General features: G+C 36.7%; 1 protein-coding gene across 1 annotated transcript in view; it reads left to right on the top strand.

Annotated features, from left to right (window-relative positions):
* The window catches only part of ABI3BP (ABI family member 3 binding protein), a 167,142-nt gene that overhangs the window by 54,487 nt on the left and 85,214 nt on the right, over window positions 1-27,441 (top strand). Inside the window, 14 exon segments of the mRNA XM_074816699.1 lie at window positions 4,634-4,705; window positions 6,047-6,121; window positions 9,757-9,822; window positions 10,339-10,413; window positions 11,627-11,695; window positions 12,985-13,059; window positions 13,716-13,817; window positions 15,176-15,241; window positions 15,622-15,687; window positions 17,356-17,430; window positions 18,997-19,053; window positions 20,565-20,639; window positions 22,439-22,504; window positions 23,012-23,074. Of these exon segments, the coding sequence (XP_074672800.1) occupies window positions 4,634-4,705; window positions 6,047-6,121; window positions 9,757-9,822; window positions 10,339-10,413; window positions 11,627-11,695; window positions 12,985-13,059; window positions 13,716-13,817; window positions 15,176-15,241; window positions 15,622-15,687; window positions 17,356-17,430; window positions 18,997-19,053; window positions 20,565-20,639; window positions 22,439-22,504; window positions 23,012-23,074 (1,002 nt within the window).

Raw genomic sequence — 27,441 nt, 5'->3', positions numbered from 1 at the left:
GGTGCAGACATTAAGGCGCATTTTAATTCCATAAAAGCCTTTTGCTGTTGTGGGCCCCATACAAAAGGAAAGTTTTTCTGGGCCTCATACAATGGTTTAGCTATTAAACTGTAGTTCATGATCCAAAGGCGACACCACCCTGCCATTCCCAAGAACGCTCTGAGTTCATAAATATTTTTCAGCTCAGGTATACTACAAATAGTTTCTTTGCGATCTTTTCCTAATTGTCGCTGCCCTTTTGAAATTTCAAAGCCCAGATAAATCACAGTCTGGCAGGCTATTTGGGCTTTCTTCCAAGATACCTTATACCCATTCAGTCCCAGAAAATTTAAAAGGTCTGTTGTTACCTGTATGCAGGTAAATCTTTCTTCTGTGGCAATCAGTATGTCATCCACATATTGTAAAAGTAAATGTCCAAGCTTTGGTTTATCCCGTTTCCAGATTTCAAGCTCTTTTGCCAGCTGATTTCCAAAAATAGTTGGGCTATTTTTAAATCCTTGGGGTAGTCTTGTCCATGTAAACTGCATTTTTCGTCCTGTTTGTGGATTTTCCCACTCAAAAGCAAACAATTTTCTGCTTTCCTTTTCCAAAGGTATACAAAAGAAAGCATCTTTTAAATCAAGCACTGTAAACCACTGATGAGTCTCCTTTAACGCTGTTAACAATGTATAAGGATTTGCCACCACAGGATATATGTCCTTGACTATTTGATTTACTGCTCTCAAGTCTTGCACCAATCTATATTCACCTGAGGGTTTTCTAACTGGTAGAATAGGAGTATTATACTCAGATTCACACTCTTCTAAAATTTTGTACTCCAAAAATTTATCAATTAATTTCTTCAGCTCCTGTCTGACTTCTGGTTTGATTGGATATTGCTTAATTTTTTACTGTCCCTGCACCTTCTTTTAAATCTATTTTCACAGGCTCTGCCAATTTTGATTTGCCAGGAATATCTGTTTCCCATACTGTAGGAATCACTGCAGAATCCACCTCTGGTGGAATTTCCTGCTCTTTCACTTTTTCCTATATCATCAGGTTTTCTCCTGTTTTTGATTCAGGTATTTTCAAGAAAAGTTCTCCTTCTTCAAAAACAATCTGTGCATTTAATTTGGATAACAAATCCCTTCCTAACAAGGGTATCGGACATTCTGGTACATACAAAAATTCATATATAATTATTTTATTTCCAAATTTTAAATCCAGGTGTTGCAGGAATGGCCTATTTTCCTCCTTCCCTGTTGCTCCTATTATGTTTGCTGGTTTTGTTCCAATTTTTCCTTTACAAGTATTCAATACCAAAAATGTTGCTCCCGTATCCACTAAAAATTTAACTTCTTTATCTCCCAGCTTAATTACAACCAGAGGCTCAGCTGGGTTCCCCTCCGGTCCCCTTCAGTCATCTAAAACCATCAATTTGGCTATTTCTTGCTGAGCATTCCCGTTTCTTGGGCAGTCTCTCTTCCAATGCCCTTCTTGTTTACAAAAGGCACACTGATTCACTCCTAAGGGGGTATTAAAGTTTTGATTACTATAGTTCATAAATCCTCCCCTTCCACCAATTCCTCATCCTCTTCCTCTGCCCCTTCCTCTGCCTGCTGTCTCTGTCATTACAGTTAACAATCTACTTTCTCTGGTCTTCCTTTTCCTCTTTTTCCCTGTTGTTATATACTTTCCATGCTGCTTCTAGCATTTTATTCAAACTCCTTGAATCCTCTCCTTCAAGTTTCTGGAGTTTCTTTCTTATATCTGGTGCTGATTGTATCTGAGCCGCCTCTGTTTCTACTCTTAAGTCAGTATATTTTCGGGCTGCTTCCTTCAATCTCTCCAGAAACGCTGAGGGAGATTCATTCTTATCTTGTCTCACCTCATATAATTTAGACCAATTCAGAGACTTAGGCATGGCATGTTTAACTCCATGCAAAATCCATTTCTGGTATCAATGCAGTCTTTCTCTGTGCTCTACATTATTTGGATCCCACTGCGGATCCCCAGATGGAAAATTCTGCTCTACTGTTCCACCTGTTGTCCCACTCAATACAGCCACTTCTACCTGTGCTTTGCCAGCCTTTAATACCATCTGCTTTTCTGTATCATCCAGTAAATTATCCAAGATCACCTGTAAATCACTCCAGTCCGGATTCTGTGTTCTGATTATAGTATGTACCACTCTGCCTTCTCTTTCAGGATCTTCTCTATATATACCTGCTGCCTGCTTCCAAGCCATCAAATCCGTAACTGAAAAAGGCACTTTTACATACACTGGCCCATCATTACCAACGCCCTGCCGTAGAGAAGCTATTGTTTGCACCTGCTGCCGAATTCTTCGGGAGACAGGAGTATGAATTACAATCTCAGGCGGCCCTTCCTCCACATCCTCTATTCCACTACTCTCTGGTTCCTCTACCTGTTCCCTATATTCTCGCCCCCGATGCCTTTCTCTCCGCGGAGGGGATATATCTAATTCTGGCCCTTCATCCTTTTCAGCAGAAGCAATTCTTTTCTTTAAACAATCTTTTCCCAACTCACATGTTGAACACCACTTTTTCACCTTTTTATCGTCAGAAGTTAGAGCCATTACTAAATTATCCCTACTAATCAACTTACATTCTTTCTGCCAATCTTTCCTCTGTCTTAAATAGAAAAATAAATCAACATATGGCACTTCACTCCATTTCCCTTCCCTTCTGCAGAACAGCATTAACTGCAGAATGGTGTTATAATTCAGTGTCCCATTCACAGGCCATTTTTCCTGATCTTCCAAAATATACAGAGGCCACCACTGATTGCAATATTCAATCATCTGACTCTTCCGCAAATCATCATGCAAATCTCCCCAATGTGCTAACAAACATCCTAACGGAGAAGTTTTCGGAACTTTGTCATTTGCAGTCAGATTACCCATACTTTTACTTTTAAACAAATGAGTCCACTTAGATGCCATAATAAATCACTTTACAGTACAATACACAATTAATCACTCAAATCTGTCGCTTTGTTTTTCTCTGGCTGCACTCCTCGCGGAGTAACAGAAACACAGATCCGAGCTCCGCACTCACTTCGTGCTCAATTGCACGTCTCACACTTACAAACACACTCACACCTTTCCACAACTGTTACTATATATAAAGGTATATAACACAATATTATACAATTCTTAAATTCTTATACAATACTCTCCAAAACAGTTTTACAACATAACACATGTAAAACTTCTAACTTTGTGTTAGAGACACTTCCTTTGAGAACGCTATAGCATATAGGTTCTCTTGTTTCCCAATCCACAATTGTCCAACCCTGCAATAGCTTTCGCTTATGTCTTACGGGCAGACGCCTAGGCTTCCAATCCACGAGGATCCTCTAGCCCAACCCTGCGCAGCTTTCGCCGCCTCTGACAGGCAGGCTTATACAGTGGGACTCTAACCCACTGTGTGGGACTCTAACCCACTTTCCAAGGGTGGGACTCTAACCCACTCCTAGTACAAAAAGAAGTGTCTTACCAAAATCCAGGGAACGTCGCGAGGAGCCTTACGGATTGGGGATTGATGGGTATCCCCGAGAAATCCTCGGTGCCAGCTGGAACCGATCAGGTCCCCGATTCCTCCGGTCTCTCTCAGCGAGGTCCCATCTGGGTCGCCAGAAACTGTTACCGAAAATCCGGAATAAAGAACTTATCAATACCAATTTGATGCAGATAAGCAGACACTTCTTTATTGACGGCCGGGCGTGCAGGGGAGTATTCTCACCAACAACGCGCGCCAAGCACTAAAATCACTCATCTTATATAGAACTTTTCATATACAATTTCCAAGGACACAGTTTCATACACAAACACAATTCCCAAGGACACAGTTTCATACACAAACACAGTTTCCTTGGCAAGTACTTGTAAGCTGTTACGGTTGTTTCCCCAAGTTTCTATTAATCGTAAACTTTGATAACTACTTGTATTCTTCTGGTCCTATCTATATATTATAAATCAACTTACAGATCAGTTTGTATTTGGTTACCTAGGTTCCAAACGTTTCTACTAAATGATTATGACCAATCTCTTCGGCCTTGGTATGGGACTGTATAGGTAACTCTAAAGCAGCAATCGGTTGCCAACACAAACCACAACAAACAAAAATTTTTACTAAATATTTCTTATGATTTTATATTTCTGTTAAATCAAACACAATTTCTTCTACTTATTGGTAAATCGATAACAGTATTATAGATGGAACTTTATTCTTTTCCTGATAATTTTATATTAGAAGGATTACAAAAGTCCAGAATAGCAGGGAAAATATTTGTAAGTACACTTTGTGGTGTAACAGATCTTGTTTATAATGTATATCATAATGAAATTGGGAGGCTTTAACAGAAGTACAGTGTGAGCTTCTGATCTTAGCTTTGCTTTTTGTGACTTACATTTTCCTTTGCTTCTGTAAAACTGCAACAAAAAAAATCCAGAACATCATACAGACTTCACATCTCAAAACAAAAGAAAATATTAATCATAATGGAGTCAAGCTGCTGCAGGAATTACTCTGATCAGGTGGCATAAAATGGTGTTAAGAAAATCAGTGGGCTTTGGGCAGTAGATAAATAAAGTTCAGAGGGATTCTAAAATAAAGCTTCTTTCTTCTAGCTCAGGCTGAGAAAAAACATGGACCTGAGGAATTTAAATCAACGCCTAAACCCGAAACTCAAAACATACTGGGTAACTAATTTTGCTGCTTTTTACCTTCTTTGTACATTAAATGCTTTTTTCACTTCCAGCAGAATTTTTCTACTACTTGCTGCATCCCCTTTCTATTGACTCCAAAGGAAGTCCTAATTAAAATTTCTGGTTCCCTTTGTGTTTGCAGCGGTTCACACTTGAAATATAGAGCAGGATGCATCTAGCTCTGGCTGCACCATAGCTGTTATACAAATGATTACTGCTAGCAGATTTGACTGAGTGATTTTGTTTTTCAAAGTAATGCTTTCTGTCTATGTGATCTGCATGATTGACATCACATAAAATTTCCATTAGTAAAATTAACCTCTGTGATAGAATTGGAATAATTACCTCCTTGATTTTTTTCTGATGACAGATTCATTTAGATAGCATCAACAGTGATGCAAAAGGAAAATTTTGTATTGCATGTGACATGATGTAATTGTACTTGTCCTGAAGGAAAAAAGAACTCTACTGATTTTTTCATAGACATGTCTCAGAATGAAAGATTTCTGATCTAAGTAGTAGTATCATTAGTGTGGTGATTTGGAGCAGCATCTACTTACTTCTTGCATTCAGAATTCTAAATTCTCCAACGTTGATTTTGTTGCCTGTATTTTAATCGCCAAATCATACAAAGTTATGAACACAAATCTAAACTTGAGGTTGTATTTTTTATGTATATATTTTTTTAAAACTTTGATTAGATTTTTCTAAAGCACAGATGGCATACTTACAGGATGATATATGATAAAGAAAAGTTCGTCAGCATTTGCAGGACTGAAATACAGATCTTCTGATGAAGAGGACTGCTAATGCTTCTCAATAAATGTGTTTTTACATAATCCTATTGACTCATGTTAATGTTATACTCTCTCTTTTGTCTTTTTGCATTTACAGTTGCAAGCAGATTTCCAGAATTTACTGAAGCTAAACGATCAGTCAATCTAATTTTTATTCTAACTTATAATTAGGAGTTTTTTTAGCATAATCAACATTGTGTGTTTTTTGCCATGCTTTTAAAGTTTAAAATATTGAATTTAATCAAGATGGGTCACTGCTTAATTTCAAACTAGGTGCTCATAGTTACTGATGGATGTTAATCATTAAATTCTTGTGACTGATGAATCTTTATATTATGATTAGGGAAAAAGTGATTTCATTCATATTCCACACACCTTTTTAAGTGACAAAGTTATTTGGTTTTTTTCTAGGTTGGAACTACTTTTTTTATTAAATTCCATTAGTTTCAGGAGTGATTTATAAGCCAAAATACAGACCCATACGGTGTCTTGTAATATTCTTAATCAAGTAAAGCCTTGATTATTTCTTTTATCATAGCTTCTAATGAAATACAGCCACTTCCTTCTGGATCCAGAATCTCTGATGTTCCAAAAAGTCCGTTGACAGAACTTGGTAATTACTTTCTCTGTAAATTTGAGTAATTTACCTAATTCTTTTGTTGTTTCTGTGACTGGTAGGTTTTAATGCTTCAGCTGCAATAATAACATTCTGTATGTAAAATATGGTAGCCATTAGCTTTTTCTTCACAAAATTTGCAAATTTTTTCTTTCATTCTAAGTCTAGTTTTTCTTTATTGTTGTGACAGGATGCTCCAGGTAAATGCTTCATTTTAAAAAGCAAATAAACACAAACTCATGAGGATACATGGGCTAACTTTTATCTATAGAATGATGGTGGCAATTTATACGTTGCTAAAATCTGTACTCTGTTTTGTAATTTTCTTGGAATACCCCATAAGCTTCTGAGACTGACTCTATTTCACAGTTGGAGTACTGTTCTGTGGGTTTTCATGTAGGTTGTCAAATATTTGTAAATTTGGTTAAAATAGTGCCATAATTGGTAGATATTGTTGTGATTTAAAGAAGTGTTGTAAATGCTTGCTTGTTTCTGGATTCATTAGTTGTTTGGTGATGAACTTCAGGACACTTTGGAAAGGCCTGATATTTGAGAAAGTATGGCATGGCTCACATTTTCAAAACAGTTTTACCTGTGTTAGGGTCAAAATGTTATGGTCAAACTACTCTTACAGGCAGAGAGGAAACACACCTTTTCTTGCTTTTCAAAAAAGTTATATTTTATATTTATACACACATTTGCATGTATGTATCAACATATGTATTTACGTAAATGAATATACCTATGCATATACAGATATATGTATATAAAGCCAAGAATTTATTGTCAGTGTAATGGAAATCTTAACAGTCTATCTAATTCAAGAACTGTCATTTGTCTAGGTTTTACTCTTACAGTAAAACAAAGAATATTAAGGCAGGAAGAGTACTTACGTACAGAAAAAGCCTCAATAATAGCAATAACATAATTAAAATAGTAACACACAAGCTTCTTATCTTCTACTCTGTTTCCTGGTGTTTTGCTCACACTTCCACTACACCTCTGGGTCCTAAGCTCAGTGATTTCATGCTTATTTTGACAATGAGTGGGGATGTTTCCAGTTATGAACATCTGGAGTCCTGTGCTGGGAGGAATATGATGTTCATGTTGATGATTTCTTCCTCCTGCTCTTCTTTCTTTCTTTTTTCCTCTGAGAGACACCTTACATCAGAATTTACTGTGTATGGTTGCACTTGTGTATGTTAGGTACTATTTCCATGTTGTTGTTATCCCTAAAGTAAATTTTGTCCAGCTCCAGGTGTGCAGTTTTTATAACTGACCATCGCCGAGCTGTTTATGGCATGGGGTCTCCAGTGCTGAGCCTGGTCCCCATCTCTTTACCATCCCATGCCTGTACTCCTCTGTGCTGTACCCATGTCTCCCATTCTCAAGACCTCTTCTTTCATAACAGGCCTGTATTTCTCTACACTCTGTCATTGTGTTAGTCATAAATACCTCATTCTACTGAAACAACTGCCTTTTTCTGCTATCTATATAAACAGCTATTACACTAGTTAACTGGAGTGACCTTGAATTAGTATGGATTTATATTTCACTAGGCATTAGTCAAGAAGTTATCATATAATAGTCATGGTTTCTTTAGATGTCATACTTTTACTTAATGCAGTCTGCCATATTTTAAAATCATTTCCAGGAACAGCTCTTAACTTCTTGAAATGCATATTTGAACCAAATTCTCAAGAACACGAAAATGATCTTCACAATTTGTTTTTAATTTGCTACAATTTTTGACAGCTCTTTTCCAGATATGTTTGGGGGGATGAGGATACATAATTGTTTTCACTCTAGTGAAAGAAGTTTGGTTGAATCCAGTTAGAGGTAGCTTTGGAGAGAGAGAGAGAGAGATTCGATGATTTAAGAACCTATTTGCTATAAATGTAGCTGAAAACCTGAACATTTTTAGGGATGGGAAATATTTTTGCTTTCTGCTGGGGAATAACAAACTAATCCTGTGTTTAACTCAGTGGTAAAGGTAAAATAATAACTACAGTTGAGGCAGAATACATGTTTCATTCAGATATTTATTCTGGTTTTGTTCTCACATCTTTCATTCCTGTCAAATAGTTCCACTTAGCGAAAGTGGGATTTAATTATGTGAGGTTGGACCCAGCCGTTGGGTCAGCTGGAGCATCTGTGTTCCTCAGGAAGTTAATACTGAAGTCAAAGATACTCTGTGAGAGCGAGGTGGGGGGTCATACAGAGGAGACTTCTCTGCACTGTGCCTCTGCATGCCTTGATCACCTGCTGTCATAAAATCAGCAAAGAAAGCAAAATTTAATTTCTGAAGTTCAAGTGTGTGTGACCTATATTCTGCCCTAGTTCCCCTGAAGACTTTTTTTCTTTATTTTTCTATCTTGATTGTACCAGAGGGAGACATCTACTTTGTTTTATAAACTTTCTGTGTGGTCAGTATATTTTAAATTCAAACCTTTCTGAAAAGATAGCTTTGTTAGATGTTTTCAATGTTCTGATGCCGTTGAGAGATCTGTCATAGTTGTTTGTGGATACAAACATATCAATGACAGCTTTTGCCAAAAGCTATGAATCATATGGCTTTTGTTGGTATTATTTTCTTCTCTATAAATAAAGAATAGAATAGTGCCAGTTGGAAGGGACCTACAATGATCATCTGGTCCAACTGCTGCATCCAACTGTATCAGGATAGTAACCTGGGATCGTATTTGTTAATGTGATAAACTGGATTGAAAGCAAATGGGAAGCAGATCCAATGTATGAAATAAAAGTCTGTTCACTCTTTGACTTATATGCATATTGCCTACAATACAAATGAACCCTACACCTAGTTGTTTCAATGCTTTTCTCAATCTCAAGTATTCAGAGAAGTTTAATTTTAAAATTCTGGTATAACCGCTTTTCAAAAAACCTCGTCTTGATAAAGACCAATTAAAAATACAGATGGAAATTTTCTCTTTCAGATATATTATGACCTAAATGGGCATAAGTGACTGGTGCAGATAAGTTTACTGTAAAGAATGGTACTTACTGGCCTTTACACACAGTTGAATAGGAACTGTTTCTTAGAAGCAGGACAGTAGTGCAAAACCTATACATGGTAGATACTCATTCATGATGACCTTTAGGTAAGACTGCCCAATTCCACCTTGATGCCCTGTTTTCATTAAAGCACACTTCAGGTTATCTGTACTTGAAAGTGAAATAACCATAAAGTCTTTGTAATAGTCTTCATTATAGCATAACAGATAAAAAACGCTGTTGACTACTTTCATGATTATTTCTCTGACTTCATTGTGCTATTCTTTTTTTATCTTTTCCCAATACACCTCCTTTTAAAATAGTTCTGCATAATGTAATAGTAACCAGTTTATACAGACCTGTGAGTACTGTGAAGATCAAGTGTATTGTGTTTGCATTATAGCTGCTTTGCTGTGACAAAAAACATCTTAAGTAATATGGATTCAGCCTAATTAGATAATGTATACCAAAGTCTGAATGGGGTAAAAAATAACAGAAAGAAGAGACCTTCAAACCAAACAAAAACTTGCTATTTACAGTTGAAATTAGATTTTGTACCACTTGCAAGCAGAGTGTCTGTCATGGCATCACAAAATTTTTTTCATATTTGCTCTTAGCTACTCAGAGTCCAGCCTTGAAATCCATATCTCTACCTTCTGCAGAAACTGGAGAGATGGAGATGGGTAATCAGCAGATTAGTTCCATGATTTTTTTCCATTATTTTAGCATCTTGTAGATCTGCAAATAGTAATGTTAAGATCTGCTTTAGAATCTCAGCTACCAACACTCAAAGAGAGCTGCTTATTCACCATTCTTGTGTCTGTGTAACCAGCTGAAAAACGTTTGTTACTGGCTTAAAAACTGCTTAAAGACAGTGTCGTCATATCTTATCATTACCTTATTTCTTTTCCTGTAGTTGCAGATCTTACCCCAGAAAATTTAATAAGATAAAATTCCTTGCTGATGAGAATTCTTTTGGGCATGTGGAACTCAGATTTTGAGGCCAGAAGACTGTGTTGCAAGCCATCATCTCCTTTATCATGGCACAGTTGTCTCACATCTCGCTTTCAGGCCATCTGCCATCTTGCTTAGCTTTGCATTATCATCATCTGGAATTGCGCAGCCTTCACTAAGCTATTTGATGTTAATCCATGAAGTCACAGGTTTCTCAGCATTTTAAGCTCAGATTCTTTTTTCAGCTTTTGAGGAAACACAGCCTGTTTCTTCAGGATCCAAAACATCTGGTACCACAGAAGTGCAACCAACCAGATCTGGTAATGATTTCTTGTAAGATTAATCCTCTTGACAGTTAGGAATTTTCAGATGAGACACAGTGCCTCTCATTAAATAGTTTGTTCAGTTTGACATAAATGAAGAATAACCGCAGTTATGAAAGTGCTGTATCAAATAGCAGCTTCTTTATGACATTTTATATGAAACACTGAACTAGTAGTTTGGAGATTTTTCCATATTTGGCTACAGCATGTAATTCTTAGCTTTAAAATTAAATCAGACTTACAGTAAATACTAAATTTAAATAGGCTTTTTCATACCTGAGTTTCGTAAGTGGAATATTCTGATTTACTAAACTACTTGGAGTCCTAAGAAATGAATGGAAGCTGCAGAAATTCCAACATCTTTTGAAAATGTAGCTCTTCTTTTAGCCTTTCTGTATAACCATAGACATAATTCTGAGTGCTCAGATTTCAAAACTGACACTATAAAAACATGTCATTGAACATTCAGACACTGGCTAGTTGGTCCTTAAAAAATTTCTATCATGTGTTTCTCTTATTTTATAGATTAGTTTGTAAGAGCTAGTTATTTGCTTGGGGCCACTGACAGTTATCCAAAAGAAGAGGAAAAAAATAGTAAGATGAGAGCCAGTTGGAAAGATTTCACTTCCTTAGCATGCCAGTAGTGTAATGCCTGATGCATATGTTTTTGGAAGAAATTAATTTTTGAAGGAATCCATTACTAAAGGGGATATTGATTGTAATGTCAGCCATTCATGTGTCTGACAAAAGACAGTTTCTATGTTTCATTTGGTACAGCTCCTGCTTTGTCATCTTTTTTCCTTCTTCAGTTTCAGTACCAGGATATCCTCCTCTTTGATCCTCGGAATTCTAGATAAAAATTCCATGCAGTCCCAGTCTGCTAATCTTTATTCATTATGTGTTCTCTTTTTTTGAGTGGCCTTGTATTTCTCCTTTTTAACTCTATAGTTCAACTTCTTTTTGTGTGATTCTGCTAACAATTTGGTCATTAGTTGCGTTATATATCTTTGTATTAATTCATGGTTTTGGATATTGTTTTCAAGTCATACTTAGTTGGTTATTGTACATTTCAGAGTCTACCTTTCTGCAGAGCATAATGTGTTAAATATTACCTAGGAGTTTCTTTGACTCATAAAAGAATAGATGCTGTTGCATGATGGTTCTTGTCGCTTCACTACAATACAGCATGATTTTTGTTTTTATTTTCCAGCTTCACATGACTTTCTTCATGTTACTTCTACTCCCCAAATTTTTACAGCTTCAGAAATACCAGACACTGGTAAATTATAGTAATATTATTTCAGAAACATACCCTTTTGTTTGGTTGGTTAGTGCTGAAGAGGTTTTTTTTTTATTGCTTCCCTGTTGATGATTTCAGACAGTTATTCCATACTGCTTGCATAGGATGTTGCCCTATGTGTTAGTTTTTCAAATCCTGTAATAGCATCCTCGTTCGTGGGATCAGGCACAGCACAGGCTTAAAGCAAGACCGCAACTAGCTTACAGAGCGTGAATAATGCAGTATCGATGAAATGGGTGTGTCAGGAAAAGATTTAAATTTTACAAGGCTTAAGACTATTACAGTCAAGTAAGGTATGATACCTTTTAGTGATAAAATTGTTTTCTTTCTCCCTCTCTCTTTGTTTTTCAATGTCCATATAGATTTTACTGTGATTTTTCCTATGTATTGTCTTAAAATAAGAAAATAAACATATCTCAGGCCAGACATTTCTAAATAAGCTATACTTTGGGTTACAGCTTTGGAGATAGGTTGTTGTTTTTCCTGTAGCCTTTGATATGAGAGCATGATATTAAGCATTGCTTGAATATGAACAAGTATGCTCATAAGAGGTGAGGGGAATGGGGAAGGGGTAGGAGAAGGTGGAAGGGAAAGGAAAGCAGTTCATTACCCAGAGCTTTACTCTCAGCAATGCAGCTGTAGTTTATTAAGTTCTCTGCTGTATAACCCCTGGTTCTTGGCATCCCAATATAGTTTTCAAGAGTTCAGTTTTGCTTCACTGTTCTATAAAGCATCCTACTCCCATACAATGGTTTTAAATCAAGTTAGTTCATTCTGTTATATGGGATACCTGGGACCAAATCTAACTGAAAAAAATTGGCTGAAATTGAGAAACTGCATAGAGCGTAAGTGACTTAATGAAGTGATACTGAGAGACTTTAATCCCCTGAAATCACAATTTTTCCTAAATTTGCCGAAGAATTCTTAACTTCATGGAAACATGTGGTATAAGTTGTAAAGCTGTTTCTTCAGGTGCTATTTAGGTCAAGTGCATGTAAAACACTATATATGCATTGTTTTTTGAACTCTTTGTGAACATTTGCACACATGGGAAAACTGGAATAACATTCAGCTAAGTAGTCAGTGAGGGTATTTGAAATACTTAGAAAAAAGAAGGTTAATTTTGTAAACAAGTAAATAGAAATAAAAAATAATACACGGCAGATCAGTGGAAGGTAAAATTTCTCTCCCCCAAATCTTCCTTCTTAATTTATTTATATGAAGTTATTTCTGAGGTGTATTTACTTTTTTTTTTTTTTTTCCTGCAGCTAGCGATACTACTGAGTTGGAAATACCCATGCCCACAATTGCTACACAACCTCAGTTGTTAGAAACGGCACTGGGTAAAATTGATAAAATTACTTTATTTAGTTGTGAAGATTTCCTTTTCATTCTTATCCTTGCTGATATTTTTGGAAGCTTTGCGTTGCTTTAGTTGTCACCATCCCAGTAATTCATACCACTTATTGTTGCCATTAACTAGATTCTCATCTGCACTCATCATTCATCTTTGTAGATGGAGGATCAGGGGCATAGAGGTGGGTTCCCTTTGGTTAATTTGGTTTGGCTTTCTCATTGAGGTTTCCAGCTGTGGACCTGCCTTTCTCAGTTTTGGGTTTTTTTTCATGTGCTGAGAGAACTTAACTGTGAGAGGGAATTAAGTGTTTAACATATATTTCTGTGTAATGTTTCTGTGAAAAGGTTGTTTTGACTATCTTTATACTGGCTAGCCCACTGATCGTTTCCTGGATCATAAGATGTTTTCTTACTACCTGCAATTTTAATGTACTAAGATTATAAAGTAGTCATAAGAATTCTCATTAGTATGAATAATTAGATCACGTGGTTTCCACATTGACTTCCACACCCACCTAACAGTTCATGAGACACAGTAACACCTAGCTGATTTGCAAACAAATTTTCCTGTGCTTCCATTTTAACAACGCAACGTTTGTCTGCTGAGTCCTGTGCTATCCATAGTAGCTCTGAGGCAATCAAGCTTTTTAACACAAGATAATCTTTTTGGATTTAGGTGAAAGGAAGCCTCTTCCTTCAAGATCCACAACATCTGGCATGCCAAAAATGCCACCAATCGCAGCTGGTAACGATATCTCTCTTCATTGTAGTTTTCCTGACATCTAGGCAGTCTCTCAAAAGACACAGTAACACTTTGCTAAATGGAGGGTTTATTCTGACTTGCTTCATATAAAAGTGTAAATGGAATGAGACAGACCTGTTGTATCTGCTGCAACATTTAAGAAATTTGGAATGAAGTGTTGGAATTATAAAATTAATTTTTCTTATGTTTGTAAGCAATTAGCCAGATTGTCTTCTGGGGTTGTCATCCATTTTTTTTTTTTTTGTGTGAAGGATTGTATATATATATGGAGGCCTCTTATTTGGAATAGTTAACTAAGTGCTAACATGTCAAATTTGGTCCTTTTGTACATTGGATGTAAAAGCTTCTCCATATGTGGAAAAAGATTTAGCTGCTGTTCTTAAGAATACCCCATGAATTTTTAGCCATAGGAGAATGCCAGTTACTAATTTGGTTAGTGGGTCATTGAATGTTGCCAGAAAAGGTTCATGTAGAAGGGACCTGGACAGAAGGGTTTCAATTTCCAAAGGTTGGGAATATCAAAAAATGCCAAAGAAGTCACTAGGCACCATTTCCTTATTACCACCAACTTCTTCATCTTTGTGCATGTTTGAAAACTGTCACCAACAGTCTTGCCTCCCTTACATCTGGAGTCAAGCCCACAGTATAGCAAAGCTGACCAGTGCAAGTGAGTACACATAGACAAGATTTGACACTGGTTTATGTATTAGGTTGTGCATTTTCTCTGTGCAACATTCGGATAAGAGAGTACAAGGAAGTTACTTTAGTGAAGTTACTTGTTCTTCAGGGTACAATGGGATGATGGACAATACAAATGTAAGTGGTCAAAAGATGTGCTAGAATTCTACAGAAAAATTGCCTTTGATCACTTGTTTGCAGGCATTTCTCTACAGAGTCACTTTGCTTTATTAGTGCCAGTGAATGAGATTTGTGATGCATAGAATGAAGAATTTCATTCATTCTAGGGAAAAGTAAGTTCAGATCTTGAATTCTGAATCCAAAGCTTGGTTTCTTGACTCCTATGCTCCTTCTGCAACAAACGTTGGCATCTTTCAAGGAAATGTAAGGAGGGCTTTGGTGAAGTAGTCACTTAGCCATTTTTATGCTGGTGGAGAGCCATTTAGGTACTGAGTTTCTAAGAATATTGCAACCACAGCAAGACAGTTGCCTGCTGATTTGGGGTTGGCTGCTGATTTGGTCACTGAGTGTCGAGATATTGCCAGGAGAAGGGATGTTTTGCCCTAAATACAGACCTTTGGGCTGTTGTGAACCAGTGCTGCTTGTACTGCTGTGGCAAGACTGTGTGGATATCTCAAGATCATTTCCATGTCTGATCGTAGCAAGCCAGAGACCGGACCTGGAATCCACCTTGTCTGCTTCACCGGGAACCACGAGGAGTGTGATGGGTAAATAGCCAGTGATTCCCTTCCTCTGTTGCTAACTCTGGCAATGCTTTTCTCTGCAGCAGTGAGCCTGTTCAGGTGTTTTGATGTCCTGAAAAGTGGGTTCGTGATGCGGTTGGTCCCTTGTGGCTCCTTATTAGGAATTGCTCCATTTGTAAGCTTTCTGCTGCCTTTTTTGGGGTTCTACTTCTAGGTTTACTGTGTTACCTTGGGCTACCTATGCCAGTTCAAAGATAGCCTTGTACTGCTATGGGGAGTGATGCTGTGACCTGGAAGCCTGCCCCGAGTAGGGCCACGTCTCCTTGTTTATAGCTGTCTTGATAGCACCCACGCGACAACAGCCTGTCTGAGGACCTGAAGATGTTTTTTGTGTTTGATCTTAGCTACTCGAAGACCAAGGCTGAAGTCCACCACTCCTTCCTCTCTGCCAACCAAGCAAACCGTGATGGGTAACTAGCAAAAACCCTCCTTCTTCCATTTTCCCCTTTCTCTCTTGCTCCCCATCACGCCTTCCACCCAAAACCACCTGGCATCCTTGTCATCTTCCATGGAGAGTATGAAGACTTGTTGGTGCAGCTTGTTGGCTTGCCAATGCACTCACCACACTTGTTCTGCGATTCTGTTCTTTGATCCCATGCTTTTTCCATGGCTGACGAGCATTTTCTGCAGGGACCGAGCGACAGCTTGCGCAGAAAACGTATTCTCGCACCTTGCCTTCAGCCGCCATTCCCCTGCTTCTCTGTGTTTTGGTAGCGGGTCTTCCTTTCTCCGACACATTCAAATGTGACGGCGTTGTTAAGAGGCAGATGCCGGCTGGGCTGGCACAAGAGGACAGCACTGCAGTTCAGCTGCCCACTAGGGTTTCCTTGTCCAAGGGTGCAGCTGTTGGTTGCTTCACCACTGACTTTCAGGGCAGCCGGTTGTCACCTGCCCACACGGTTACATTGCCATCACCTGGAAGTGGGAGTGCTCTGCTTTACTGCTGCTTTTGAGGTCACGCTTGGGTTTTAAGAATGACGCCTCTTTTCAGCTTTTGGTGAACCACGGCATGTTTCTTCAACGTTCAAAACACCAGCAGCCTTTGGTGCCTGGCCGTGCTGCCAAGCTAATTTGGTAACGACATTTCTTGCAGATCTGGTAACGATGCAAGATGGGAAATGTCCCAGGAGTTATTGTTGTGCATTTAGCCGGACTGTTATTTCTCTTGGGCCTATGTTGGGGTGAAGCATAAGTGCAGAGATGAAACGGCCATACGTGAAAAGCCGTATTGACTTAAGGCACTGGATATGGCACTTGGTGGCAACGGTTGGAGATGCTCATAGAGATAGCTTCTCTCACACTGGCAGGTGTACAAGACCAATTCTGTGACCTGGCGGTATGTTTTGGCCTGTGAGGCAACAAAGCAGTACCTGTGCAGGCTGGTAAGCCTACAGACCTGCAGGCGAGTGTGAGTTAAAAGTGTATGGAACCATAGTAAGTGTCTTGTAATATTATTGTGGCATTTGTCTCTAGCAGTCTTGCTGTCATATCAGCTGAGATAGGTGACGCACTTCAGGGTCCTTTCTAGGGAAGGTACTTTTCTTGCCTTGCATTACTTAAAGGACTTTTCTCAGCCTTTTTTTCTGAGTTTTTACAGTGGAGAAATCATATTCTTGTAATTATAACAAAACATATGAATTTTGCTGGGCTAAGGATATTTATTTCTCTTTCCCTGGCTGGTGATGTTTTCTGGGACACTTTTGCATCTTTTATTTTTGCCATTTTTTTTTATTGGATTTGTTTCAGTAGCATCATCTCATAAATTTGCTTTCTCTTTTCCTCCCATTGCCCAGTGTTCTTGAGCTTTTTCAGTCTTACATTCCTACTAACATTATGGGAATTTTTTCCATTCTAATTGTTACATTCCATTTCATTTTTTGCATCATATTTATATGTTTTTACACATCTTTGCCTATTAACCTCTTTGTTTAATTTTGCTTATTTTGCAGAACATATTTTTTTGTTTGTTCAGTTCCTTATTATTTGTACACTAAACCGTCGAGTCCATGGTTGCAGATGGTGCCCTGGTGTGATGGTTCACATATCTTTTAAATAATAAGCCACAATTTTTTTTCCAGCCTCACATGACTTCCTTCATGTTACTTCCACTCCCCAAACATCTACATCAGCAAAAATGTCAGAGCGAGAGACTGGTAAATGACATTTGTTTTATTTCTAATCCTTGATCTTTCTTGATATTTAGGTAGTACTATTCCAATGTTTGTTATTTGTCCTGGATTTTTAATGTTGTTCATTAAGGTTTATTGTTATTTGTAATATTTACCAGTGTCCAACAGTTCTAGCTACAAGTAAATGATGCTGATATGATCTGGCTATTTCAGGGTAGTATCATATTACTGAAGGGTTGTGGGGGGAGAGTGGATCAGAATTTAGCAGATGAAACTGTTGAACTTTGATGAATTTGGGATTATCAATATAGCAATTATCCTTTGGGGAGCGAATGTTTTGTCTTTAGCTAGCAGGCACTTTTAGAAGAGATTTGTTGGTTGAACATTTGTTTCCTGTTACAGCTTTTTTAAGCAGTCTCTAATATTCAAAAAACTGCTACAGTACAGCATTTTAGTATTAAAAATAATTTTTACAGTTATTTCTGCTAATAATATATTATTTCTCCACATGTATTTATGGGGAACATAGTTTTTTAGGCAAAATATGTGCATTTGTATTTGAGCATGAGATTTTTCCCAGAACGTTGTCATTAAAAAACCATAGAGAGTTTCTGTGAGGTTCTCATCTGTGTTTCTGTTCATGCTAGGATGATTTAAGCAAATGACATTTTATTACATCATTATATCAAATATCGTTCTCTTTCTGGGGGCCAACTTTAAAATCAGTTGTCTTGATTCTGCAGTATACTATGCTGAGACTAGGCAAGCATATACAGTGCTGACTTCTGTGTGAGAAATTAGTTGAAGCTACTTCATCTCTTGAGAGGTTTACAAGTGGTGTTCAGTATTGTAAGGGCAATGAGCATTAATCTTTTTGAAGGCATACCTAAGTGCTATACAATGCTTGTGTGTCAAAGATGAAAAGATGTTGAACTAACACGCACAGATTACATGGAAGCATAGGACTGTGGATGCTCCACATTCACTAAATGTACAGACATAGTATTAGGAGTCTCACTGAAGGATTTGGTCCTTAATTTTAAGTGCACAAGTTCAGAAGTGCTGGGTGGTATGAACTGTAAAACACTTCCAGAATAGTAAGGCTGTGTTTCTCTGGTCAGGACGTTTAAAGTAGAATATAAATCTCAAATAATGTAAAATTAATTCAGACCTGGGTTTTCCACTCATCTGCACTTTTGTGCTCTTATTTTGTTGGTGTAGAATTAGTAGAACAGGTGGCTGAATTGCTCTGAAGTCGATTTGGTGGGTTATCCACCGTGTGCAGGGATGAGTATCTGCCCAAGGTACAAAGCAGTGGTGTATCAGACTTCAGAGTGTTCAGTGTAAAACAGCTGTATATTTTTTTTTTTTTGGTCCTTTCAAGTTATACATTTCAGCTCAGTGCTGATGATTTTTCATTTTAATCTACAATTTACTAAATGGACAGCTTCTTGCATTTGTTGCTGTATTGGTTCAGTGCAACTTAGTAAACACAGCTACAGAAAAAATTAATTTGTCAGCAATTTATTTGTGAGAGGCAATGTGATCTAAAATCCTAACACATGAAAATGACATATTTCTCTATTACAGTAACTATTCAAGCGCCTTTCAAACCTGTTACATCTGACAACAATGAAGTGGAATTGGGTAAATGATCACTAACATTTTTTGTAATCTGGAGATTAGTTTATTACAACATACGTACACTATTCATGTTTTCTCTAGTGTTATTTGTTAAACTTTGGTCAGTGTTCTTTTAGTTTCTCATCACAGATAAATTTAGAAAAGTCTTAGCTTTTATCTGTTACAGAATTCATGCTGAACACAAACATGATGCAGCTGTGTTAATACTCCATGGGTGGTACTGACAGTTATCTTGCCTCTGCAAGAATGCAATATTTTTGTTTCCTTTTAAATTTGAGAACTCTTTCATCCAAGGTCATTTCAGTCAAATCAAGCTATCTTCATTAGATGGAAAACTTTTAGCAGCTAGGCAAGTGTGACTTTACTGCTCTCTGCAGCGTGTTCTCTCATAACTACCACACCTTCCTCTCTTGATGCAAAGAATCCAGCTACCTAGATTTCTTATTACTTGTTCTTCAACTTTAATCAGTCATGAGTGTTCTTAACATCCAGAGAATGGTTGGACTCCATGATCTTAAAGTTATTTTCCAACTTAAATGATTCTATGACTCTAAGAGCACCTACTCTTCAGTTTTTCATGTACCACTGCTCATAGAAATAGACCATGTTTCTTGCATGCCGGCTGCATAATTTTTCTAACTGGAATAGTGGCCTTAATGATCTGATAGAATCTGATTTTTTTTTTCATTTGTGTTTTCATTAAAATATTGTCATAAAAGCATAAAGATGTTTTTAAGCCATTTTATACTGAAGGGGAGACTTTCTCAATAATCCTATTTATATCAGAGTAACTTTGTGGTAGTTGCAGGGAAAATCTGATCCCCGGGCAAAATATGAAATTGTTGACTATGTTCAGTAAAGTGATTTGATACTGCCTGTGTGAAGACTTTCTGCCTCAGCACCTCAAGACTCTTTCTGTTTCATTAGCTGTTTTGTTAGCTTCCCAGAGACCAGCTTTGCTCAACGTCTCTTCCTTAACTGATAACCAGATGTATAGCAATAGGTAAACAGCACATTCCTGCATTGTAGTTTCCACTTTCTCATCACTGCCCTGGATTGTAGTAAGACCAGAAGTCATTATCTTTAAACAAAATGTGTCTCTCAGGTTTCTTGTGCAATGATTTCACGTCAGCTATTTCTTTTTATTGGCAAGTAGAGCATTCTCAACCTGAATAACTGAGGAACATAGTTGTATATTACTGTAAGCAGTTTCATGTAGGTTTAGTACTTATTTGAAATTTTCTCTACCGAAGCTCTTGGAGAGGATACAAATTCTGTGTCTTGGAAATGTAATAGATATGACAATAACACTCTGATTGACTCATGTTGTATCCATACCCTAGGAGACATCAGCTTGGTTGTCAATCATCCTCCAGCTAACTCTCAGGCCATTTACTGTCTTGATTTCTATTTGTATCATTTTCTTTTACAGAACAACTTCTGGCAGCTAGTAATGTGGTATTTTAGTGGCTTTGATGCCACTGCAACTTTTAAAACTCAGATTCTCTTTTCAGCTTCTGATGAAACACAGCCTATTTCTTCAAGATCCACAACCTTTGCTATTCCAGAAATGGCATCAACAAATTCTGGTAATGACATTTCTTGAAAATGCAATTTTATTAGTGTTAGGAATTCTCACAAGAAATGTCCTTATACTTTTGCTTGTATTGTTAATTTACATTTCTTTACCTTGGGGTTAATATTATTACACGAAGGAGGTGGTATATTGCTGCATTTGGGATAACAATGTTGAAATAGTAGACTTTTAGGATTATCAGGACACAGAATAGTGGAGTATTACAGTTAAATCTTTTTTGATGTGTCATTTCATGTTACATTATAATTTTTCTGGAAGTTTTAAAGACAGAGATGACTCAGATTATCATTGTTTGTTTGTACTTTCGTTGAACATTAATTTACTTATACTATATTTACTGATTTACATTGATATTGAGCCCTGCCCCAATGCAGCTGTCCTGTGTTTGCAAAAGTGCCATATCAACAGATTCCCTGAACTCAGTATAATTACCAGCAGCCACCAGTGGATAGTTATTCTAAATAAATAGTTAAATAACAGTGGTTTTGTCACGCACAGTACTCTATTTTTGCAGTGTAATTTCCCGAAAATCTTTTGCTTCAAAATTATGATTACAGAAATATTTATTGTGATAAAGGGTGATTTGACAGGTTCAAGCTGAACATGGTATTTGTTTGGTTTGGTATTTTTTACAGTAACTCTTCAAATACCTTTGCAACCTGTTATATTTGACTCAGGTGGAACTGGGTAAATTATTATGATGTTTTCTTAATGTCTATATCATGATTTCTCAGACAAGCATTATATTTTACTGGCTTTTGGTTGTGAAAACTTACTCTTCAGCCTCTTTTATCTCAGATTTTAGGATAAATTCTAAAACCTCTCAACAGTTCATGTTTTACAGAACATATATATAGTGTGGTTAGGTTAATATTCATGACTGACAATTTTCCTGTCTCTGTGAATGCAATGGTTTCTTTCTTTCTAAAGCTGAAAATTTTATACAATTTCATGCTGTTTCAAGTTGTTTACACTGTGAATGTTCATTTGATCGAATTTGTTTCAGCATCTAGCATACTGGTTGCCCCTTCCAACCTCAGTTATGCTGTGTTTCACTGATTCTGTGATACTGCTTTAGGCTGATATCACATGCTTTTGTTATGCAGTGAACCATTCCCACATGACTTTTAAAAATGCAAGGTAGCTGGATTTAATGTTTATCCCACATTGCATCAGCTGTGTTTATAAACCAAATGATAAAGTTTCTAACTTTGATGTTTAGTAGTAAGCTTTCATGTGCAGACAAAACAATTCTTCTTGTAACTTGTAACTCTGTGTCTTTGCCTAAAGAGGTCATCTACTGACTTTTTTCCATGCTGCATTTATACATTTTCCAACTTGTATGCATAAAGTGATGTTTTTAGTTTGAATTAAGCCCTGATTCATAACTTCATGCCTAATTTCTAATGTAAAGGCATGCTGTATCAAAATAATGTTAGGCATTTGCAGCTCCTTATTTGAAAGACTTATCTGAAACATCCAAACTAAAGTGTAGGGGAGAAGTGGTTTGCTGTCAGTTGTTGCTATTGGATAGAATTTTAAAATCAGATGCAGGCAGCTGGCCTTGTAGTAAATACCTCATAATTAGATGTTATGTATCCAAAAAAGCCCAACGCACCCCACAAGATCAAGAATGGAGTAGGCTACTGCAAATATCAATTAGAAGTGTGTATTCAAGAAATCTAAAATAATTTTAGACCTTTCAGACCTCCTAATAAAGGCCCAATGATGACCTTATCTAAAGACTGATCTCACTTATTGTTTCAAGATTTTTTTCATATTTGATCTTAGCTACCCAGGGACCAGGGCTGAAATCCACATCTCATCCCTCCATGGAAACCAGAGGGAGTGTGATGGGTAAATAACATACAATTCCATTAGCTTTTCCATCCTTTGCCTTCACTTCCATTGGCTGTGGACAGTGCTCAGATTCATTCATACACATTGCTTAGAAGACTACTTGATGCTAGACTTTTTTTTTTCCCCCTTTTTTTCCCCCCTCTTAACTTGGCCATTTCTGTATAATCAAAGCTGAAAAATAATTTACCACACTGACTAAATAACAGTCTACAAAAGACCTCTGCTAACATATGTTGCCTTTAATTTTCTTCTGATAGTTGCAATTTTCTTTCAAAAAAAAGGCCAGTGAGAAGAATTCGACCTAGCATGACATACAGATTTGATCCTACTTTATTTCATACCAGCTTCAGTGTTTATGTAACACTTCATTTCACAGCTGATCTTTAAAGCTGCTGCCATCTTGCTTGATCTCACACCAGTGTTGTCTTGAACTGCCCAACAGCTGCTGTCCAAATATTGTGGCTCTGAAGTCACTTCTCATTTTAACTCCAGATTTTCTTTCAGCTTTTGATGAAAAGCAGGACACTTCTTCAAGATATGAAACACCTGGCATCCAAGCTGTACCTGGTAATACTTGAAAATGTGATTTTTACATAGAAATTCTTACAGAGATTTCATCATACTTTTGGTGTATTGTAAGTTAAGTTTAACATGAATCAGAATAACTACAGAACTGTCATAATTAATTTGCTCTCTCATATACCAGAACAACTTAGGAAATTCTGCATGATGCTCTAAAACAGTAAATACTCTCTTCTAATTTTGGTCTACATTCCTAATATATTTACAAGTCTGTATTGCTGTACATGATGATAATAGGCTTTGGCATGTCTTATTACATATAGTAGAATTCGCTTTTTAAGTTGCAATACTGCCGATGGGTAAGAGTGAAAACTAGTATAGATTTTATTTAAATGCCTGAATGAAACTATTCTATTAGTTGAAAGTGTTGAGTAAGTTCCATAGAAGTAACAGGATCAATAGCAATGAATATGTAGGCTTCAAAGTAGTGGAGAATGGACCCTTAAGTCCTTTCATATGAATATATTTAAAGCAGTTATCCAAATTAGACATTTTGCTACCAGTAAGTGAGACAGAATGGGTCCAAGGCTAACAGAAATAAAAGCATGCTTATCACAAATATTGCTGTATTGCTTGAGTACAACTTTTTAAACTAAACTGCAAAACATCGTAATTAAAGAAGATTTTTGCAACAAATTCATCTTGAGCTGGTGCTTTTATGGTAGATGTGATGCTTTCAAACACCCTTGAAACCTGTTATACCAGATTCCAGTAAAATTAAACTGGTTGGATGATGGTACTTGCTTGCCATTTAAATTACTTACACTTATTAATATATAATAATCTAAAGTATATAGTTTTTGTGTTCTTCCTTGCCGACATTTATTCTTTAGGGTTCTTCTACTTCCTGTGTTCAGAAAATAAAGTAAAACTTACCAATGCCTTACAAAATGACACTGAACAAACATGGTTTGCTCAAGGTTCTGCTTGTTTTACTGTCCCTACATGAAGAAACATTTCATTTCCTTTCAATAATGACAATTCCATCCAAAGTCTATTTCAAGTTGTGTGTTTGACAGGAAACGTTTAGTAGCTGTCCAACTGCCTATAATTGCAGGTTAATGGCAAAGCTTGCAGGTTCAAAGTAAATATTCTTAAAATCAAGAAATGGAGATGAGTTAAACTTTATGCATCTATTCTTAAGAGGTATTAATCAGTATTTATCATTAATGCATTTTCCATATGCAGCATTAACTTACAATCAAGTGCCTTAACAGAAAGCTTCAGTAATGGTTTTTTATATATTGATATAATAGCACATCCAAGTTCAATTCTTTATTCTGCATGCTTTGCTTATAAAAAAAGTTATACTGCACTGTCTTCAAACCGAAGCGATCAATTTCCCAACGCTTACAATGTTTGGGAAATGGAGAAGATCATGTCTGATCTAGTCTGGAATTCAACATAAACATTTCCATGCATAAATAAGTCCCAGATTTGAAGGAGAGTTTAAAATGTGATTAAATATGATATTAATGTTTAATTAACATATTTTAGGCATAGGCTTGGGATGAGATGGGAACCATAAGCATGTACAGTTCTCTGTATTTAAAGGACTTCCTTGGAATAATCTAAGGAATTCTAATTTTTCGTTTTGTGTGTGTGTTGGGGAGGGGAGGAAGTGGGGGAGAAGAGAGTGAATAGAAGGATCTTTCAACTAAAAGAAGGTGAGGAAGTCCAGCCACACAATGAGGACTGCAGTGAAATATTTGCTTACATGTTTTTTCCTCTGGAGTGGGTCTCTTAATGATCTCTTTTAAAAAATATTGCTTTGTTGGTCACTTGTTTATTAGTTGGTTTTAGCAAGTGTTTACTTGCTGAGGTTCTTCAAGCCTGTTTGAACTCTTCCTTATTTCTTGAAAACTGATTAATGACTTCACATTTATTGTGCTCTATGGAGCTACACAACCCCCCAAAATAATGTGGTTATTCAGGTAATAAACAGTACTTTCAATCTAGACTTACTTTTTTCCTTTAAAACCACAATGTTATCACTTCTGCCTATTTCAAGGTGACTTTCGTACTTGATTTAGCTACACAGGGACTCGTCCTCAAGTCTACATCTCATCCTTTTTGGAAACTAGACAAAGAGTGATGGGTAAGCAATGTGGGATTCCATTTTAGTTTTCATCACATTGCCACTTGCTTCCTTTTTTCTGCTGTGAACACGTTTGCTTCTAAGTCTAAATGGCAAGCCTGTTAAAGAATGGGTTTGCGTCAATCACTTCTTGATCAGCAGCTAGAAAGCATTTTTGGAACAAAGTGCTAAAGGACTGGTCTTTTATACCAATTTGTAAAAATTTAATTTCTCTGTTGGTGTAATTTAAACTCCAGAAAGTGTAAAAGAAGATGATTCTTAGGAGTTCTATCTAGTATCAGATATTGGATCCTGTTGCTACCATATTGGGCTGCGTATGTTTCTCTGTATTCACATAATAGAGAGAGGACTTATAAGCATTTAGTACCTTGTTCGTGTTTGCTGTTACATCATCTTGAACAACACAACTTGTGCTGGGTAGTGTGTTGTGCTATTCCAGCAACAGCGAGATTCCTCTGCATTTTAAATCCAGATTTTATTTTCAGCTCTTTATGAAACCCAAGTTGTTTCACAATTCATGTCTAAAGCATCTGGAGTCCGGAAAATACCATCAATCCAATCTGGTAATGACATTTCTTGCAAACTGAGTGTTCTTGACAGTGAGGAACTATCAGAAAAGTTCCCAGTGTGCCTTTGATGAAATGTTGGATTAATTTTTCTTTACTTTGGGGATAAGAACAACTGCAAGATAAAAATTCTGCATTGGGTACTACTTTTTTTTAAGGCACTGTATATGATGTTTACAGTGCTGGATTGTGATTTTTTAAAATTCTTAGTTCACTTTTTCAATACTAATTAGTGCTATTACCCATAACGGCCATTGATTTTTAATATATTTGCCAATTATATTTTACTTAATGTAGTAGAATTTTGCAGTATAATGACCTGGGCACTTCTGTGCTTGTGAAATACTGTGAGGCTAGTAATCAAACTAATTTCTCCATTATATGCAGAGTATCCTGATACAGATAACTACTGTATTGCTTTTTATTTTATATTTACTTTGTTATTACTATAGTGAAATTTTGTGGTTATTGGTATTTAAGACACCTTCCTGGTCAGTTACAATGTTGGTGTGTATGTGTGATATGTGTTGGAAATTCTCGTTGTAGATTTATATTCTGTTGACTGTTCATGTTCACTTGTGGTTTTAAAACAGTTTAAAAGTTGTTCAAGTTGTAAATACTGTCATTCTGTAGAATATTCAAGAATATTTCTCATGAATGAGTACTCTTAAGCTAATGCTGTAGTGACAAAATTCTGATTAGGGAGATGAAAGATTGTGGCGAAGATAGCACAGTGGGCCCAAGTTCAGTCTTTTAAAAATAGCTCAAGACTTGGTAGTCCAGCTATATCCAGGAGAAAAAAAAAAATAGATGTTTATTTGGGGAGATAAAAGGTTTGTTGGCCTCCTGCTTGTATCGTAAAGAATCAAGCCAGTTTCTTTAATGTTTTTCTTCCTCTATAGGACAAATTTAACACTGAACACAGGAACTCTCCTTTTCTTCTTTTGGTATACTCTGAACCTTGTCTTCTACTGCAGACCTCTATAGATACTTGCAAATGTTCTATAGTATTCCCCTGTACACTAGCAAGTAGGTACTCTGTTTTATATTTGCCAGCCTAACTGCTGTGTTTACAAGTTCTTCAACTCAGTGCTAGTAAAGGTGCAAACATTGGCTAGGTAATTTAGGAAACATATTTGTGGAGCTCTTGTTATTCCCATTTTTCAGCAAACAAAATGAAGATGGAGAGGACAGTAAATAGCCCAGAGTCACAGAGAAGCATGTAGTCAAACAGATCGTTGAAAGGGAGAAATTTCTGAAACTCTTTTGATCACTCCCCCTGTCAATCAAGTCTACAAACATTTATTGCATTTTTGAAGGATTTTGTTTGCTTAGACTGGAGGAGTCTATTGGAGTTCTTTCAGAACAAGAATTACATGTTCGAAATGTTCTCTTTGTTGAGAACAGAGATTTGTGCTCTTCCACTTTTCCTAAAATGTGTTCTTGCAAGTGTTGATGGCAGTTTCAAAATTTTGGTTCCATTTTCTGAGGCATCTACTATTTGACCTGTCTTCTGCTTGTGTTAAGAATTTGCTCTATGGTTTTATCAGAAACTCTCTCTTTTTTTATATTCTTACACAAGTAAAGGGATTTTTATCATGTTCTTTGCATTTCACTGTTGTCATTTGCATATCTGTGCACTAATTTCTGGAAAATAAATGTGACTCTTCTTTTATCAGTTTGAATAC

Source organism: Strix aluco, chromosome 2 (assembly GCF_031877795.1).
Source record: "Strix aluco isolate bStrAlu1 chromosome 2, bStrAlu1.hap1, whole genome shotgun sequence".
NCBI classification, from domain to species: Eukaryota; Metazoa; Chordata; class Aves; order Strigiformes; family Strigidae; genus Strix; species Strix aluco.
The sequence above is the reverse complement of the archived record's forward strand: the minus strand, read 5'-3'. Positions and strand labels throughout refer to the sequence as shown.